Source organism: Lissotriton helveticus, chromosome 10 (assembly GCF_964261635.1).
Source record: "Lissotriton helveticus chromosome 10, aLisHel1.1, whole genome shotgun sequence".
NCBI lineage: Eukaryota > Metazoa > Chordata > Amphibia > Caudata > Salamandridae > Lissotriton > Lissotriton helveticus.
The window spans coordinates 228,922,277-228,937,699 of NC_136071.1; the positions used below are offsets into that span (position 1 = coordinate 228,922,277).

Sequence of the window (15,423 nt, forward strand, 5' to 3'; positions counted from 1 at the left end):
TAGAGAAAGGTACGAGTGCTTGTCAGTTTTTGACTACCTACACTAATAGAATTGAGCTGGCGCTTTTCGGGGCCACAGGACATTATAAAGGATTTTTTTAAATTGACGCATAAATCTAAACTGCCCATGTAGTTTACAAAGGTCTTTACTAAGGTGCGCAGAGAATTCAGAGTGCAGCCAATAAGGACCGCATCATCTGCGTAAAATAGTACCGGCAGCGGTTTCCTATTGATTCTGAGGACATCTGGGGTCGTGGGTTTCAGGCAATTTTTCAGTCCATTGATATAAATAATAAAAAGCAGGGGAGCCAGAAAGCATACCTGTCTGACTCCCCTGCTGCCCACAGTGGCTCCAGAGACCTCGCTACAGCTGCCGATCCTAACCTGGGCCTTAACATCTTTATGGAGGTGCGCCAGAAAATGTACCAGAGGCTCATCCAATCCATAGGCCAATAAGATGGACCAAAGCTTGGACCTATTAACTAAATCAAAAGCGGACGATAGGTCCATAAAGACCATATAGACTGGAGAGGATCGAGCAATGGTGTATTTCCCAATGACCAAGTATGGAAGTATTAAGACAGAACTTAAGTGGAGTTTTGAAAGTCCCTACAAAGCTCTGCTTTTAAATTTTTACGTCATTCCATTTTGGGAACTTTTGATTACTTACAAATGGAACAAAATCACCCATGCTTTTCTTTTTTTCGGTCTGAGAGGAAAATGGAAGGCAGGGCAGTCAATTGGATTTGTAATTGTCGTCAATCTGAGCAAAAGAGGTGGAGATTGGTTTTGAGGATACCAGCCAGTGTTAGCATACAGGTGGGAGTGATACTTTATCAGCTCGTCTTTGACTTTCTCGTTGGTCGCTCTTTCCGTGCTTAAAAAATACGTGAAACGCCCTTACATTAAATACTGGACTTACATTACACAAAAAATACCTTTCTTTATATATGTTCTGTTTTTCTTCCTCTTTCAATTATCATCTGCAAATTGCATTCCTATTACAAGTTGGTGTCTGTTCATTTAAATTCAAATGTTTGTCTTGTTAAATTTGTCATGCAGTAAGGTATGCTAAAAGGAACATGATACAGCTGATGGCTTGGCTTACTCCACACTAGCAGAAGAGCAGAACTTGTAGTTTACCTTTTGCAGAAAAAATGCCCGAGGCCCATTACACTGTTCCATAGCCCATGTGCACACACATCCAACAAAAAGCACTTGCAATGTATTCAAGTGCACAGGTGCATTCACCTGTCTCAGGTTGTGAGTTGAGAAAATATGAAAGACGCGTGGGACCTGATCAAAGACAAAAAAACTCTAATAAAAGAGTTTGAAAATGGATTCAGTCAAGAATTATTGGTCAATTCACAACTATGGACCAGATGTATGTAGCTTTGTGTTTGCTTTACCTAACAGCAAATTTTTGCAATTCGTTATTTGGTAATCGCAAACAGCGATGTACAAATGTTTGTTCAAGATATTTTGCAGATCCCAGTGAGTCGCAAATAGACCTATCTCATTGATATTCATAAGGTAGGTGTTGGTTTGCGACCCATTGGGAATGGCAAAAATCAAAGTGATGGTGGCCTGCTGGGCTTAGCAGACCACCATGTCTGGGACTGCTTTTAAATAAAGTAATTCTTTTTTAAAATGCAGCCTGTTATCCTTAAAGGAAAAAAGGAAGCATTTAAAAATGCAAAATGAAAAGTTTTCTTTTAATTTTTAAGAGTAGGAAGTAGTCTATGGGACCACTACCTGCTCTTAAAATTTTTTTTCATCAACATCGCCACCAACTCCGAGTTTGTCTGACTGCATTTTGGTCACAAAACATTCACACATACCACTGCAAGTAACTATTAGGAAGGGCCGCCCTAAGCACGCCCCTTCCTAATACCGAATTGTAAACCCAATTTGAGATTCAGTAATAGGTTACCAAATGGCAAATTGGTAATCTGTACATAAAAAATGCTTTTTTCCGGTCACAAACCGTCCAATTCTATGAATCGGTCGTTAGCAACCTCAAATAAGCTTCATACATCTGGCACTATAGTCTTCAACAAAGCTTTTATTAAGAATCAATGGCAGTTGAGAGCTTGTGATTCATGGACATCTTATTTTTATCACTTTATAATTTCTGAACTCTTTGCTAATCTTCTATGTTTTCACATGTCTATTTTTTTCTATTAGATGTGTTTATTTTTTGTTTAGGTCTTTCATGTAGAATGGTGGAATACCATTTTTTCTCTTTAAAATAGTCAGTTTTGCTATATTGGCTCGCACAAGTTGAGTGAAATGGGTTAGGGCATTCACCAAACATGTTAAATACTACTACCCCCAGGGTGAGGTTTTTACAACTTGAAAATGAGGCATGTAGAATCGATTCGTCTTATATTCCTTTTTCCAGGCCTCCCACACCCGATACATTTCAGCAGGTTTGACCTGTTGGAATCTATAAGAAGCAGCTCAGAGAATAAGATAGTTCTCACACAAGTTATAATTACGATCCCTGTGCAGCCGCTTGTTCACAAAGCGATAGGAATTTAGCCTGTTATTAGGACATGAAAGATGAAAGCAGAACATGGTGGCAATTCATTAATAACTATCCATAACTGTATGTGTGCGTAAACATAAAAGCTCTTGTTGCAAATTGGTCATAATAAGGTGGGCATTTACCACACATAGTAACTACCATTGCCCCCGGGTGAGGTATTTACCACATGTGGGCTAGAATTCCCATTCTCAGTTTTCTTTTTTCTTTTTTTTCTTTTTATACATTATTATTATTGCAGGAAGAACATCATCATCAAATTTAAATGCAATAAGAAAGAAAATACTATTTCTCCTTTAACAGCTAAAGCAGAGAATGGACTTATGTAGTTCCAAAAGTACTTTTTAGCAAAGCATAGTTGCGAAAACAGATTTAACACTGGTCTCTAAACATATTTACAGTTCAAAAAAAGTTCCCCAAATTTTTTCTTTCTTTTTCAAGGCGTTGGGTCCTCGAAGTCTTGCTAAAGAGAGTTCCATAACATTGATTTCATTATCAAGCTCCACCATTCCATTACGCTAGAAGGATCTTTTGAAATCCAAGATCTAGCTATGACTAGCCTAGCGCATGCATATACTATAGTTAATAGATCCCTATGCTGACTAAGGTTGTCTTGAAAGTCGAGTAGAATCAGCTGTGGCGATATCGGCGGAATATTGATTTGTTTCCTCGACAGAACATCCGTTATCCCATTCCAAAATATAGATAACTTCGGACATGAAACCAACATATGCTCGATACCTGCTGCTTCCATATCACATTTCGGACACTTGGTACGATCGTTAGTCTGGTTGCCACGTGTCCAGCTAAATATTCTTTGTGGAGTATAGTATAACTGAGTAACTGTTCGATATAGCTGAAGCCTCAAATTGGAAGATTGGACTACCCGGTTTATTTGGCATAATGAGGTTGAGATCTGTTTAGGGTTAATGTTAACTCCTAGTCTGGATGACCATTTAGCCGCTAGATTCCCACTATCGTCCCTTTTACTTGCAATCAAATGACCATAGCTTAGGCTTATAAGTGATTTAACTTTATCTGAGTAGAGACATGTTAAAGAGTCCGAATGTGATAATTCCAAAATCCTCATCTTGCGGAGTAGAAAATCCCTGATTTGGATATATTTAAAATACATATCGTCATTTAATTCAAATATAAGTCTAAGTATGCCAAAATCTAGAAAACCATTCGGGCCACAGAGGTCTCCCAGAGTGGTAATTCCATGCCTAGCCCATATCTTCCCTAAACCGTCTGAAAAAATACCAGGTAGCCCAGGATTACCCCACAGTCTAAGCTCAGCATTGTAATAAGAAATTTTTCCTAAAGTCATGATTTGTTCCCAGATTTTCTTGATATGTCTTGCGGTCTTAAATTTAATTCTTTTGAAGTAATTAGGATCGTGTACACGAAATAAGAATTGGTTGCAGTCAGGTCCCAGCATATAGTGGTGGTAAAATAAAGAACTCTCATTTTTCAGCTAGCTTCGTATACGTTGAAAAAAAGTAGCGAAATAATATAGTCTAAAATCAGGAAACATCAAGCCTCCCATTTCGATTGGTAACTCCAATAATTTGATAGATCTACGCGCTTTTTTATAGCCCCACACAAAGCTACTACAAATGCCTTCTAGTTTCTTAAAAAAAAGTTTGTTAATTTGCAAGGGAATTGATCTAAATAAATATAATAGTTTGGGCAGAATCTTCATTTTAATTAAATTAATACGCCCCACTAGGCTGAGCGGTATCGTGTGCCATTTTTTTTAAAAGTAACGTAATTTCCTTTAACATGGAGTCATAGTTCATAGTTATCACCTTGTTTATATTAGCTGTCAGCTTGATTCCAAGATAGGTCGCGCTTTGACATAAACCAAGAATTGGTTCCGATGGTTTATAGTTAGCAATAACTTGTGTCTTACTTACATTAAGTTTATAGCCGGACACATCTCCGAAATTTCCAGCCTCCTGTATTATTGCCGGGATTGCTGTAACCAAGTCAGTTGTGTATATCGCTATATCATCTGCAAAAGCAGTTATCTTCAGACTTTTACCACCGTGTTGTGCAGGTATAATACTATCCTGAGTTGTCAATGCGTTTAGAAAAGGCTCCAAAGATAGCGCAAAAAGTAGAGGGGACAGAGGGCAGCCTTGCCTTGTTCCCCTCTCTATCAAGAACGTAGCTGACTCCGTTCCCCCATAACTGATCTTCGCCCGTGGTGTATCATAAAGCGAGCATACCCAATCAAGATAGGAGCCCTCGATACCAATTTTCTTCAAAACCTCCCACAAATACTCCCACCCCACTCGGTCGAATGCCTTTTCCGCATCTAACATTACCATCCCGAGTGGGGTGAGAGTAGTTGAGGCGACATCAAAGGCTGTGATTGCCATATTTACATGGGCTGTGGTATCTCTCCCAGTCACAAAACCATGTTGCTGGAAGTTAACTAAAACTGGCATTATAGGGGCTAAACGTTTGGCCAATATTTTGGCAATTTTTTTTACATCGGAGTTGATCAAAGAAATCGTCCGATAAGAGCCGCATTCTTCCGGGGGCTTGTTTTTCTTTAAAAAGAAAGCTATTTTGGCAATTTTCCAGGACATGGGAGCCATTCTAGACTCTGTTATAGAGTCCATCACTTTTTCCAGAAGAGGGAGTAGTTCTTGTGCGCATACTTTATATAGCTCTATAGGCAAGCTATCCTCTCCTGCCGCTTTACCAGAGGGTAAGGCGAGAGTTGCCTCATTTATTTCAGACATTGTTATTCTAGAATTAAGCTGGAGCACAGCTTCAGTATCTATAGGTGTAGGCATATACTCATCTAGATACTGAAGTATTTGGGCTGTAGTGGGGACGTTGTCGGGTGTGTATAATTTGCGATAATATTTAGTGAATTGGTCAAGAATCTGATCTGTTTGTTCATAGTTGCATAAATCTGGACCTTTGATTTGTTTAATCCTAGTTCTGGCTTTCTTATCAGCAACTTTGTATGCAAGTACTTTGCCAATTCGGTCCCCTTCCTCATACTGCGCCAATTTATATTTATGGATTTTAGCACTATACCCTTCTCTTAGTGATTTTTTAATGGAAGATTGTAGTTTTAACAGCTCCATTCTTAATAGTTGAATATTTGGTGTTTTTTGAATAGCAGCTTCTACTAATTGTTGCTCAACCCGCAAAATATTAGAGATGGTTAACTTAGTTTCTCTGCGACTTTCAGCGTTTTTCCTAAAAATATACTGTTGGGCAAAGCCCCTAATGCTGCACTTACAAGCATCCCAGACTGTATTTATCGGAGCGGTGTTACTGTTTAAGTCTATATATTCCTTAATATGTTCCTTTAAAAGTAAAGTAAATTGTGAGTCACTAAACAAATACCTTGGAAATGTAAAAAGTCGTGCTGCCGGACTTTGCTCAGTATTTTTAAGTTCCATTAGTATCGGGTTGTGATCCGAGGTCACCCTCGGACATAGTTCTATAGTGCAATTTTCTATTATGTGATCAGAAGCCCACACCATATCGATTCTAGAACAGGATCGATGAGGCGCAGAATAATAGGTGAAACCAGCTAGTTTTGGGTGTTTTGAGCGCCATATATCTTTCAAATTATGAATTCTACCCAACTCCGTAATAGCAGCCTTAACCTTACGCATCCTCTTAGCACTGCTTAAACCAGTAGTGTCTATTTTATTATCCATAGCGCAGTTAAAATCTCCCATTACCAAAACTTCCCCCTCCCACTCCAATAGCTCAATGTTTAGCTGCTCATACAATTTCGGATCATCAATATTAGGCCCATAAACCAGACACAAAACAAATTTCTTAGTTTCCAGTAGAATTTGCGCAATCGCCCATCGACCCCGTACATCAGAAGCCGTTTTAATAATTTCCATCACTAATCTTTTCTGTTTGAGTATAGCAACCCCACGGATCGAAGCTCCTAAAGACGAGCAAACAACCAAGTCGTAACCCATTTGAGACAGTAGCTTTCTATCTTTGTAGCTAATGTGTGTTTCAGACATAAGTGCTAGGTGAGGCTTATACATATCCATTTCCTCTTGTACTAATTTTCTTTTCTGTTTGTTATTGAGACCAGCAACGTTCCAAACTAAAAGTCTAATTTTGGACATTTCCTATAATCATACAATTGTCTATCCTCTGCGCACAAAATGTTATTAATAGAAACAAATATATTTTATGAACACCTAAACAATCCTTACTTCCTGCAATAAAAAATGTTCCCCCTTTTTTAACCCCACCCCAAGCCAAAACTCCACCCGCCTTAGTTTCTTCCCCTGATCCTCTCAACCCTATCTCCCAACCCGACCCCACCCTCCCAGTACCTACCCGGAAGCATACCTCTATCTTCTGCTGCCGTTCAGGGGGCAGCCATTCAGAGAGGTCTTCCCGCATTCCCCATCCCTCCGTATTATTATCATACAAAAAAATTAAAAAAACCAAAACCAGGTGCCCTTATGATTTAGCATATATAGTAGTATTCGGACTCGCAGCATTTTTTTTAAATTTTTTTTCTTCCCCCCCTACCCTTCTCTTCCTCCCATCTGTCCCATCCATATCATTCTCTCTCTCTTCTTCTCTTTATTATCTTCTCATTATTAAGTTTGTGAATCCATTTTGGCTAGAAGTTGCTCAGCCTCCTTTAACTCAGTAAAAAAGTAAGTATGACCATTTTGCATAACTTTGAGGCAAGCAGGTTCTTGAAGGTAAACTGTTGCCCCCCGGGATTTAAAAGGATCAATTAGTTTACGCAGCCCCCATCTTTTATCCATCGTGATCTTGCTAAGATCAGATTTAACAAAAAAAGTTATATTGTCTATTGTCACTGGAGTATTCGGTCTAGCTTTGATAGAGACCGCTTGTCTTAGCAGATAATTACCAAAGTATATCATGATCGGTCGTGGATATTTACTCTCTTTATTCTTCAAAATTATAGGTAGTCTATGAACCCGCTGAAGTTGGGAATCCCAATCCCAGTCGGAGAGGTCGGGAAATGCCTTTTGGAATAATTTAACCAAATATGTCCTGGCGTCTGACCCTTCTGACCCCTCAGGAATTCCAAAAAGTCTCAGATTCTGTCGTCTCTGTCTATTTTCTAATTCTTCGACTTTGTTTTTTAATGACCCTATATCCTCATTATGTTGATCTGTTTGGGCTGTAGTAGTAACTAGCGTCTCCTCCACTTCAACCACTCATTGTTGTAGTACTTCAATCTCTTTTGTGACGCCATTAAGTTTAGTAGTGACTTCCTGTAGACAGTTATGGACCTTCAGATTATCTTCCCTTAGTTGAAGAAAATGTTGCTGCGTCTCTTGGCGATGTATCAATAACGTTTTTAATATTAAATCCAGGGAGGAGGCATCTGAGGATATATTAGACGGATTAGAAGATGTAGGAAGTAGCATTGGCACAGATACAGGCGGGATCCCGCAGGCAGAGTTGATACCATCATAGAGTTTATCTTTATCTTTATCTTTGTTTTTAGAATTCAGTTGTGTATTTCGAGAGCGTAGATTTATATCAGGGGAGGCTAGAGTTAAGAATGTTTCTGGAGCCTCTGAGTTTGCATCTTCATCTATCTCTAGTAAGTCCACAATTTTAGAGGGGGAATTTAGCAAATTTTTTGAGATATCAATTTCAGCAGAAATATTTCCTGAGAAGCACAAATCAGTATTCTTATTTCCCCCTCTAGGTTGCATCCATTTAAGCAAAGGAGTTTGGTCTTTAATACATTTTCCTCCAGTGGTTGTTGATACTAATGTAGTAGTTAATATTGCGGGTTTCAATTTTCTCCCATTTTTCTTTGCTTTTTTCTGTAACTTTCCCTTTCTCTTGACGCCCGGGAGATTACTATGTCCTATTTGAGATATAGGAGCTATAGAGCAGTCTTTTTTGTCAAACCAACTTCCTCCAGAACCTCCTCATATTCGTCATTGGAGTCATTCTCTTGTGTCTCTTCTGACAGCTCGAGACCATCACTATCAATCCTTTGTTCTCCTAAGGTTAAATCTGATATAATTTGTGTTGGTATAGGTGGAGGTGGAGGTGTTAATGCAAGTGCAAGTGCAGATCTTTGTACTGGTGCTAGTACTTCAAATGGGGTTCTTGAAAGAGAAGTTAGTATTTGGGAAATAGTTGTATTTTCAGACATGACTTCCATAGTGCCTTCGGTAACATCAACCACTGCCATATTTGTTGTCACCTCGGCCACTCTTATAGTAGGCCCTATAGAACCTGAAAATCCAGCAATAGTATTAATACCAGGTTTAATAGGTTTAGTAGGTTTAGCTGAGTCTGAATATTTGGAGGATTGAGAAGTACTATTTTCTGAAGAGATTTCAAACTCTTCTTCCTCTTCCGGCTCCACAATCAGCACTCTGTTGACTCTAATTGCCCCATCTGGCACCCCCTGGTCCTCTGTGAACACCTCAGTCTCATCCATCCTGGCGTTTGGATGCTCTTTAGACGCAGCAGATGCAGCAGATGCAGAAACCCCGCTGAATTATTAGTATCAATATTAGTCGCAGCGATCTCGACAACAGGTAAAGAGCACCCTGCAGCATTTAACCCACCATTGTTAATTAAGACCTTTTTAGTAGATATTTCTTTTTTCTTATCTTTGTTTTTTTGGGGTTAGCAAAAGTTTACTGTCTTTGCTGTCTTTACTGTCATTACTGTCTTTAGAAGGTGTCAAGGACATTGTAGGTGGAGAAGAAAATGGGAGAGTAGGTTGCTTACCGCTCTGTCTCTCTGTGTCATCGTTTTTAGGTCGTCTCGGCTAATGACGCGCGGAAGCGCGTCTCCGCCGAGATCTTATGTCACCGAGCGTGCTTCCCAGGAGACACTCCTGGCCGCGCGCAGGCGAATCTAAACTGGCACGCGCATTAGTACGAGCGCTGCACGAGGCTCCCACACAACACACGCATACATAGAAACAGAAGCGCTCACGCACGCACATACATACAGAACCCCCCCACTCATATACACACACACACACACACACACACACACGCGCACCGGCCCCCCCTCTCCCCTTTAACTTACTGTGGTAATCTGGGGGACTCCGCTCTCCGCACCGGCAGGGAGAGTTGACGCTGCGGCTCCTATCCCGGGACGCCCTCTTGGTCAAGGGAGCCCCGCAACACGCGTGCAACGTCCTGTTGTCGGCCCCGGGGCTCTCCACGCTCGCAGGAGCCCCGGGCCGCTCCACGCATTTCCTCCGCCTGCCTCCTCTTCCGGTCCGGATGCGGCTCCGCCCCCGTCACAGGCGACCTTGCCTGACTTCCGGTGCAGCCGCGGCGGAATTCCGGGGGCAGTAAGAGTTATTGTATATTTGGCTGCTAAATGAAAGCGTGTCCATCTGCCACTGACATTTCTTTCAAAGTCCAAGTGTCTTAGCTTTTGATGCTCTGAGAGTGTTCTTAATTTCTCTGAAACAGATCTCCAGCATTTGTTTTCGGTAATGAAATATGTTTGATAATTCGATACATTATTGTAAAAAGGCATATGGAGTCTATGGTTGTCATCCCCATTAGAGTTTCTGCGCAACCTACATTATTTACGTTCCCTGGACTTTAAAATGTATTATGCTGTAGAAAGATTTTCTAGTTAAGCATCTTTTTATGTGTTTTCTTTTCAATTCTTGTGTAAATTCTATGTTCGTGGTCTGTCCAAGCGCATGGGGCACGTGGTAAAGATTTCATCTAGGTGATGGTAGGGAAAGGGAGGTTTTTAGTAGAGCCTGATTTTATTGTAGATAAATATATTGTATTAGCATCTTTGCAACTGAACACATTTGCTCCTGTATATCTTTAATTGTGTAAGATCCCTAAATTAAATCTGTTCATTTACTCTTCCTCTCACAGATGTTCAGATGTTACAACTTTATCAGTTCGTGATTTTCTTTTGCACATCTTTAGTTCCCATTTACTTTAAAATACATCTTACTTTTGATAATAGTTAATTTAATTATAGTTATTCTTGGTGTAGTCTTTGGGTTATTGCAGTAATAACTCTTTGCTTTCGGTTTCCATTATTCAACAGTATTAAAAAAGAGGAGTTGAGAGGGGTGGGCAACTTGAAGATGAGGAACAGGACAGAGGTAGTCTATTGTGAATATTTTAAATTTTCTGTTTTGTCAAAAAATATTAGGTGCTAAGTGAACACTAATGCAAAAGTAAAGTGAAGAAACATTGTGAGTGATTTCTTTTAGTGTTACTGTTACTTTTTGGATTACAATTAGTTTATCATTCCACTTCCCAAACTATTTCCTAATGAGATCCCATTATTAAAATACTGCAATGTTTGATTTATTTTTTTACTCCAAAATACTGTTTCTCTTGTTAAGTACTGTACTATTAAAGCCAACTAATAATACCAATCCAAAATAATCTCGTAGTACACTATAGTATAGCATTGGTTATGATAACGTACATGAGAAAATAAATTCATTTAAATTTACTAAAAATATGTGAATATGCCCTAAATGCAAATGTAAATTTAATTTAGCTAAAAACTATTATTATTTTAAGTGAAATTAATGTTTTCATGTAAATCAGAACCCATGCTGAACAGTTTGTTTCGGCATTACTGTTTGCATGTCATATTTTTATCTTTTTGAAGGAAATGTACTACTTTTGAGTAGAGAAGTAGTCTAAAGCGTGATTTAACACATGCTGCTCGAAATGTGAACTTTGCGTGGTACAGACAGCTTCAGTGTGTTTCCTTGTTTTCTCTGTTTTGACATTATGCACTAGTTCTAGCTGTGGAAGGAAGCTGTAGTGAGTGCAGAGTAGTGAGTGCAGAGTAGTGAGTGCAGAGTAGTGAGTGCAGAGTAGTGAGTGCAGAGTGCAGAGTAGTGAGTGCAGAGTAGTGAGTGCAGAGTAGTGAGTGCAGAGTGGTGAGTGCAGAGTGCAGAGTAGGGAGTGCAGAGTGCAGAGTAGTGAGTGCAGAGTAGTGAGTAGTGAGTGCAGAGTAGTGAGTAGTGAGTGCAGAGTAGTGAGTAGTGAGTGCAGAGTAGTGAGTAGTGAGTGCAGAGTAGTGAGTAGTGAGTGCAGAGTAGTGAGTGCAGAGTAGTGAGTGTGAGTAGTGAGTGCAGAGTAGTGAGTGCAGAGTGCAGAGTAGTGAGTGCAGAGTAGTGAGTGCAGAGTAGTGAGTGCAGCGTGCAGAGTAGTGAGTGCAGAGTAGTGAGTGCAGAGTAGTGAGTGCAGAGTAGTGAATGCAGAGTAGTGAATGCAGAGTAGTGAGTGCAGAGTGCAGAGTAGTGAGTGAAGAGTAGTGAGTAGTGAGTGCAGAGTAGTGAGTAGTGAGTGCAGAGTAGTGAGTAGTGAGTGCAGAGTAGTGAGTAGTGAGTGCAGAGTAGTGAGTAGTGAGTGCAGAGTAGTGAGTAGTGAGTGCAGAGTAGTGAGTGCAGAGTAGTGAGTGTGAGTAGTGAGTGCAGAGTAGTGAGTGCAGAGTAGTGAGTGCAGAGTAGTGAGTGCAGAGTAGTGAGTGTGAGTAGTGAGTGCAGAGTAGTGAGTGCAGAGTAGTGAGTGCAGAGTGCAGAGTAGTGAGTGCAGAGTAGTGAGTGCAGAGTAGTGAGTGCAGAGTAGTGAATGCAGAGTAGTGAGTGCAGAGTGCAGAGTAGTGAGTGCAGAGTAGTGAGTGCAGAGTAGTGAGTGCAGAGTGCAGAGTAGTGAGTGCAGAGTGCAGAGTAGTGAGTGCAGAGTAGTGAGTGCAGAGTAGTGAGTGCAGAGTAGTGAGTGCAGAGTGCAGAGTAGTGAGTGCAGAGTGCAGAGTAGTGAGTGCAGAGTGCAGAGTAGTGAGTGCAGAGTAGTGAGTGCAGAGTAGTGAGTGCAGAGTAGTGAGTGCAGAGTAGTGAGTGCAGAGTGCAGAGTAGTGAGTGCAGAGTGCAGAGTAGTGAGTGTGCAGAGTAGTGAGTGTGCAGAGTGAGTGTGCAGAGCAGTGAGTGCAGGTGCAGAGTGGTGTGTGCTGTTTAGTGCAGAGTGCTGTGTATTGGCAATGTAAATGACAATGCCATTTATTTATGATTTAAAGGAAAAAAAAGAAATGTCATGAGCAATGCCAATTGCTCTACCTTTAATGATGCCGAGACCATTGCATTGCAAATGCTTGTTTTCAGGAGGCTTAGCGGTACATCGTGGCATCCTTGCAACTATTGCAGGCGAAATTGGTTTAATTGGTTTGAGAACCAGCGCTGCTCCTTCATCTGCGCTCTCATCGGGGACAGCTTTCATCCTGTTGTGTCGCACCGGATTCTTTCGTGTCATCAAGGCAATTTATATTCTCCCCAAACAGCGAATGGTAAGTCTCTCTCACGGCACCCAGCCGCCGTTTCTCGATAGCCAGCCCCCTCCAATCCGGCTCCACCAAGACCTCGAGCACGCCGAGCACCTTGCCTGCCCCAGCACGTCCGAATCCGTCAGTAGTAGCGGCCTCCTCACAGCTGCACAATCAAACCACCGAAGCAAGGCAGCAAGCGGACAAGCGGCAAGATGTGAGCAAAAAATCGGCAGCAGCTGTGGCAACTCAGAGGAACCCCAGCGGCAGTTAGCAGCAGCAGCACGGCTCGGCAATTTGGTGAGTATCACAAAATCACGGAAACCACTTTTGAGGGGCAGTGATTTTCGTTTCTATGTACTTTCGCTGCAGAGCCTGTATTCTTCCTATCTTCACGTTTCAGAATACCAAATCAGCAGCAGCTGCGGCAGCGATAACTCAGCTGCTCAGTGGTAGTCCCCCAGCGGCAACACGGCTACGCGGCTCAGAAACTCAGCGAGTCTCACACGATCACGGAACCACAATCACGGAAGCCTCTTCTGAAGGTGCGGGAGTTTTCATTTTCTTTCGTTTTTCATTTTTCATTTTATTTCATTTCTCTCGTTTATTCTCTCGTTTATTCATTATATTGCCGCAAAGCCTCACATAACCAGCAACATAACCAGCAACGGACAACCTAGCCGATGGTTTTGATCCGCGAACGCCAGTATCTTCCAGAGTTCAGGGCTCACACGGGTGCGTCCTCTAAGCGGCGTCTTCAATCCGCCATCTTGCTTCCACTACATCCCATTCTCAGTTTTCAGCATAAAAATAAGGCATACAATGGTTTTTAACACATCAAATTGTGTCAGTTTTGCGAATTTCTGGGCTTTTGGGCTGGATATATTTCAGCAAATTAGACCTGCCAGAATTGACCTATTGAGTGCCAAAGAGTTGGTTGGCCAGCTAGCGGCTCAAGCCCCTGAAGCTCCCTCAGACCCAAAGGAATGGGAAAGAGGCAACAACTTAAAACACTACATGTGCGATTAGAAGATCAGGGAATTGGAGTAGAAGACAGAATTGAATGCCTTCTTTGCAGCTTTACATTTAGACATTATTACAGATATTGAAGGTCTTCAGCAAAGACTTGAATTATCAACAAACTATACAAAATTACTTTGTGGGTGCATTGCAGATGTCAGGGGCAGGTGGCACATGTCACAACGGGATTGGATTGGCGCAATCTTTTGTATCCATCTCAAATAAGATGAACATTAAAGATCAGAATGGACTTAAGTACATTTGTTTACTCTATGTTGAGGGTCGTTGGCATAAACATGTACTGTGCCGGGCAAGCACACTTGTTTAGGGGAGGGTGAAATGTAGTCTATGCTTGACTCACGCCAATACCTTTAACAAAGTACATAATCAAACACTAACATTTTATGCACCTACCTTGACACAGTTAAGTTTGCACTTTCTTTTACAAAAAAGCCCACATAGCCCAGGGGATTACCTGGTTATAGTGCATGGTGACATAGAGCTCGCTCTCAAACTTCAGTGGCTGAGTCCAGATTACCCGCCGAAACCAGAACATATAGTTTCCATCCACCTGCTCCATTTCTGTGGCCACGTCAAGAATGTACTCCTTCTTATTCAAAGGCCGAACATTTTGACCTTTAAATGAAGAAAAAAGCATTTTGATATCAATTACTCAGCAGGCAAATAAAAATAACTCTAAACAAATCCTAAGAGTAGAAGCACAAGTTACTTACCTTCGGTAACAATATATCTGTAAGAAACATTAGTTATTGTTAGATTCCTCACCTTAGAATATCCCCAGGCGTCAGACTGGATCCGGAAAGTTTTCGTCAGCAGTACCCCTGCACGTCGCTAGGCGTCGTATGCGGCCCCGCGTCCGGCGTCGGCGTCGTGATCGCCAGGATGACGTCGTCGGAGTACTTAGACACCGCCCTCGTGCGCTGACGTCAGATCTGTAGATAGCTTTCCACGCCAGTAACGCAGAGCCATGATAGAAACCGACACTGGTGCCATGAAACTAGGGCCTTGATAGGGATGTCCTTAACCCCAGATATCAGTTCGCAGAACGGGGAGGATGGGTGGGGCGGTAAGGAATCTAACACTAACTAATGTTTCTTACAGATATATCGTTACCGAAGGTAAGTAACTTGTGCATCTGAAAGAAACACGTTAGTGTTAGATTCCTTACCTTAGAATAGATACCCCAGCAATGCCAACCCCGGTGGTAGGTCTGCAAACCAAGATCACACCAGAAAACCCTGGAGAACAGAACGGCCGAAAAAGCCATCTCCCCAGACTTGGCTGTCCAGGCAGTAGTGCTTAGCGAACGTGTGCAGCGAGGCCCACGTAGCTGCCTGACAGATGTCCTGCAAGGTGACTCCCCGACCCAGGGCAGTAGTAGCCGCCGTGGCCCGAGTGGAATGGGCGCGCAGCCCAACAGGAGGCTCCTTTTTCACCAAGGAGTAGCATACCTTGATGCACAAGACGACCCACCGAGAGATGGTTCGCTTGTGCACCGCCCGTCCCTTCTTAGCACCCACGTAACCAACAAAGAGCTGGTTG

At 41.8% G+C, this 15,423-nt stretch overlaps 1 protein-coding gene across 1 annotated transcript in view; it reads right to left on the reverse strand.

Annotated features, from left to right (window-relative positions):
- The window catches only part of MYO15A (myosin XVA), a 1,426,381-nt gene that overhangs the window by 128,776 nt on the left and 1,282,182 nt on the right, over nucleotides 1-15,423 (reverse strand). The window contains exon 59 of the mRNA XM_078662701.1: nucleotides 14,336-14,496. Coding sequence (XP_078518827.1) covers nucleotides 14,336-14,496 — 161 coding nt within the window. The remainder of the gene's footprint in view (nucleotides 1-14,335; nucleotides 14,497-15,423) is intronic.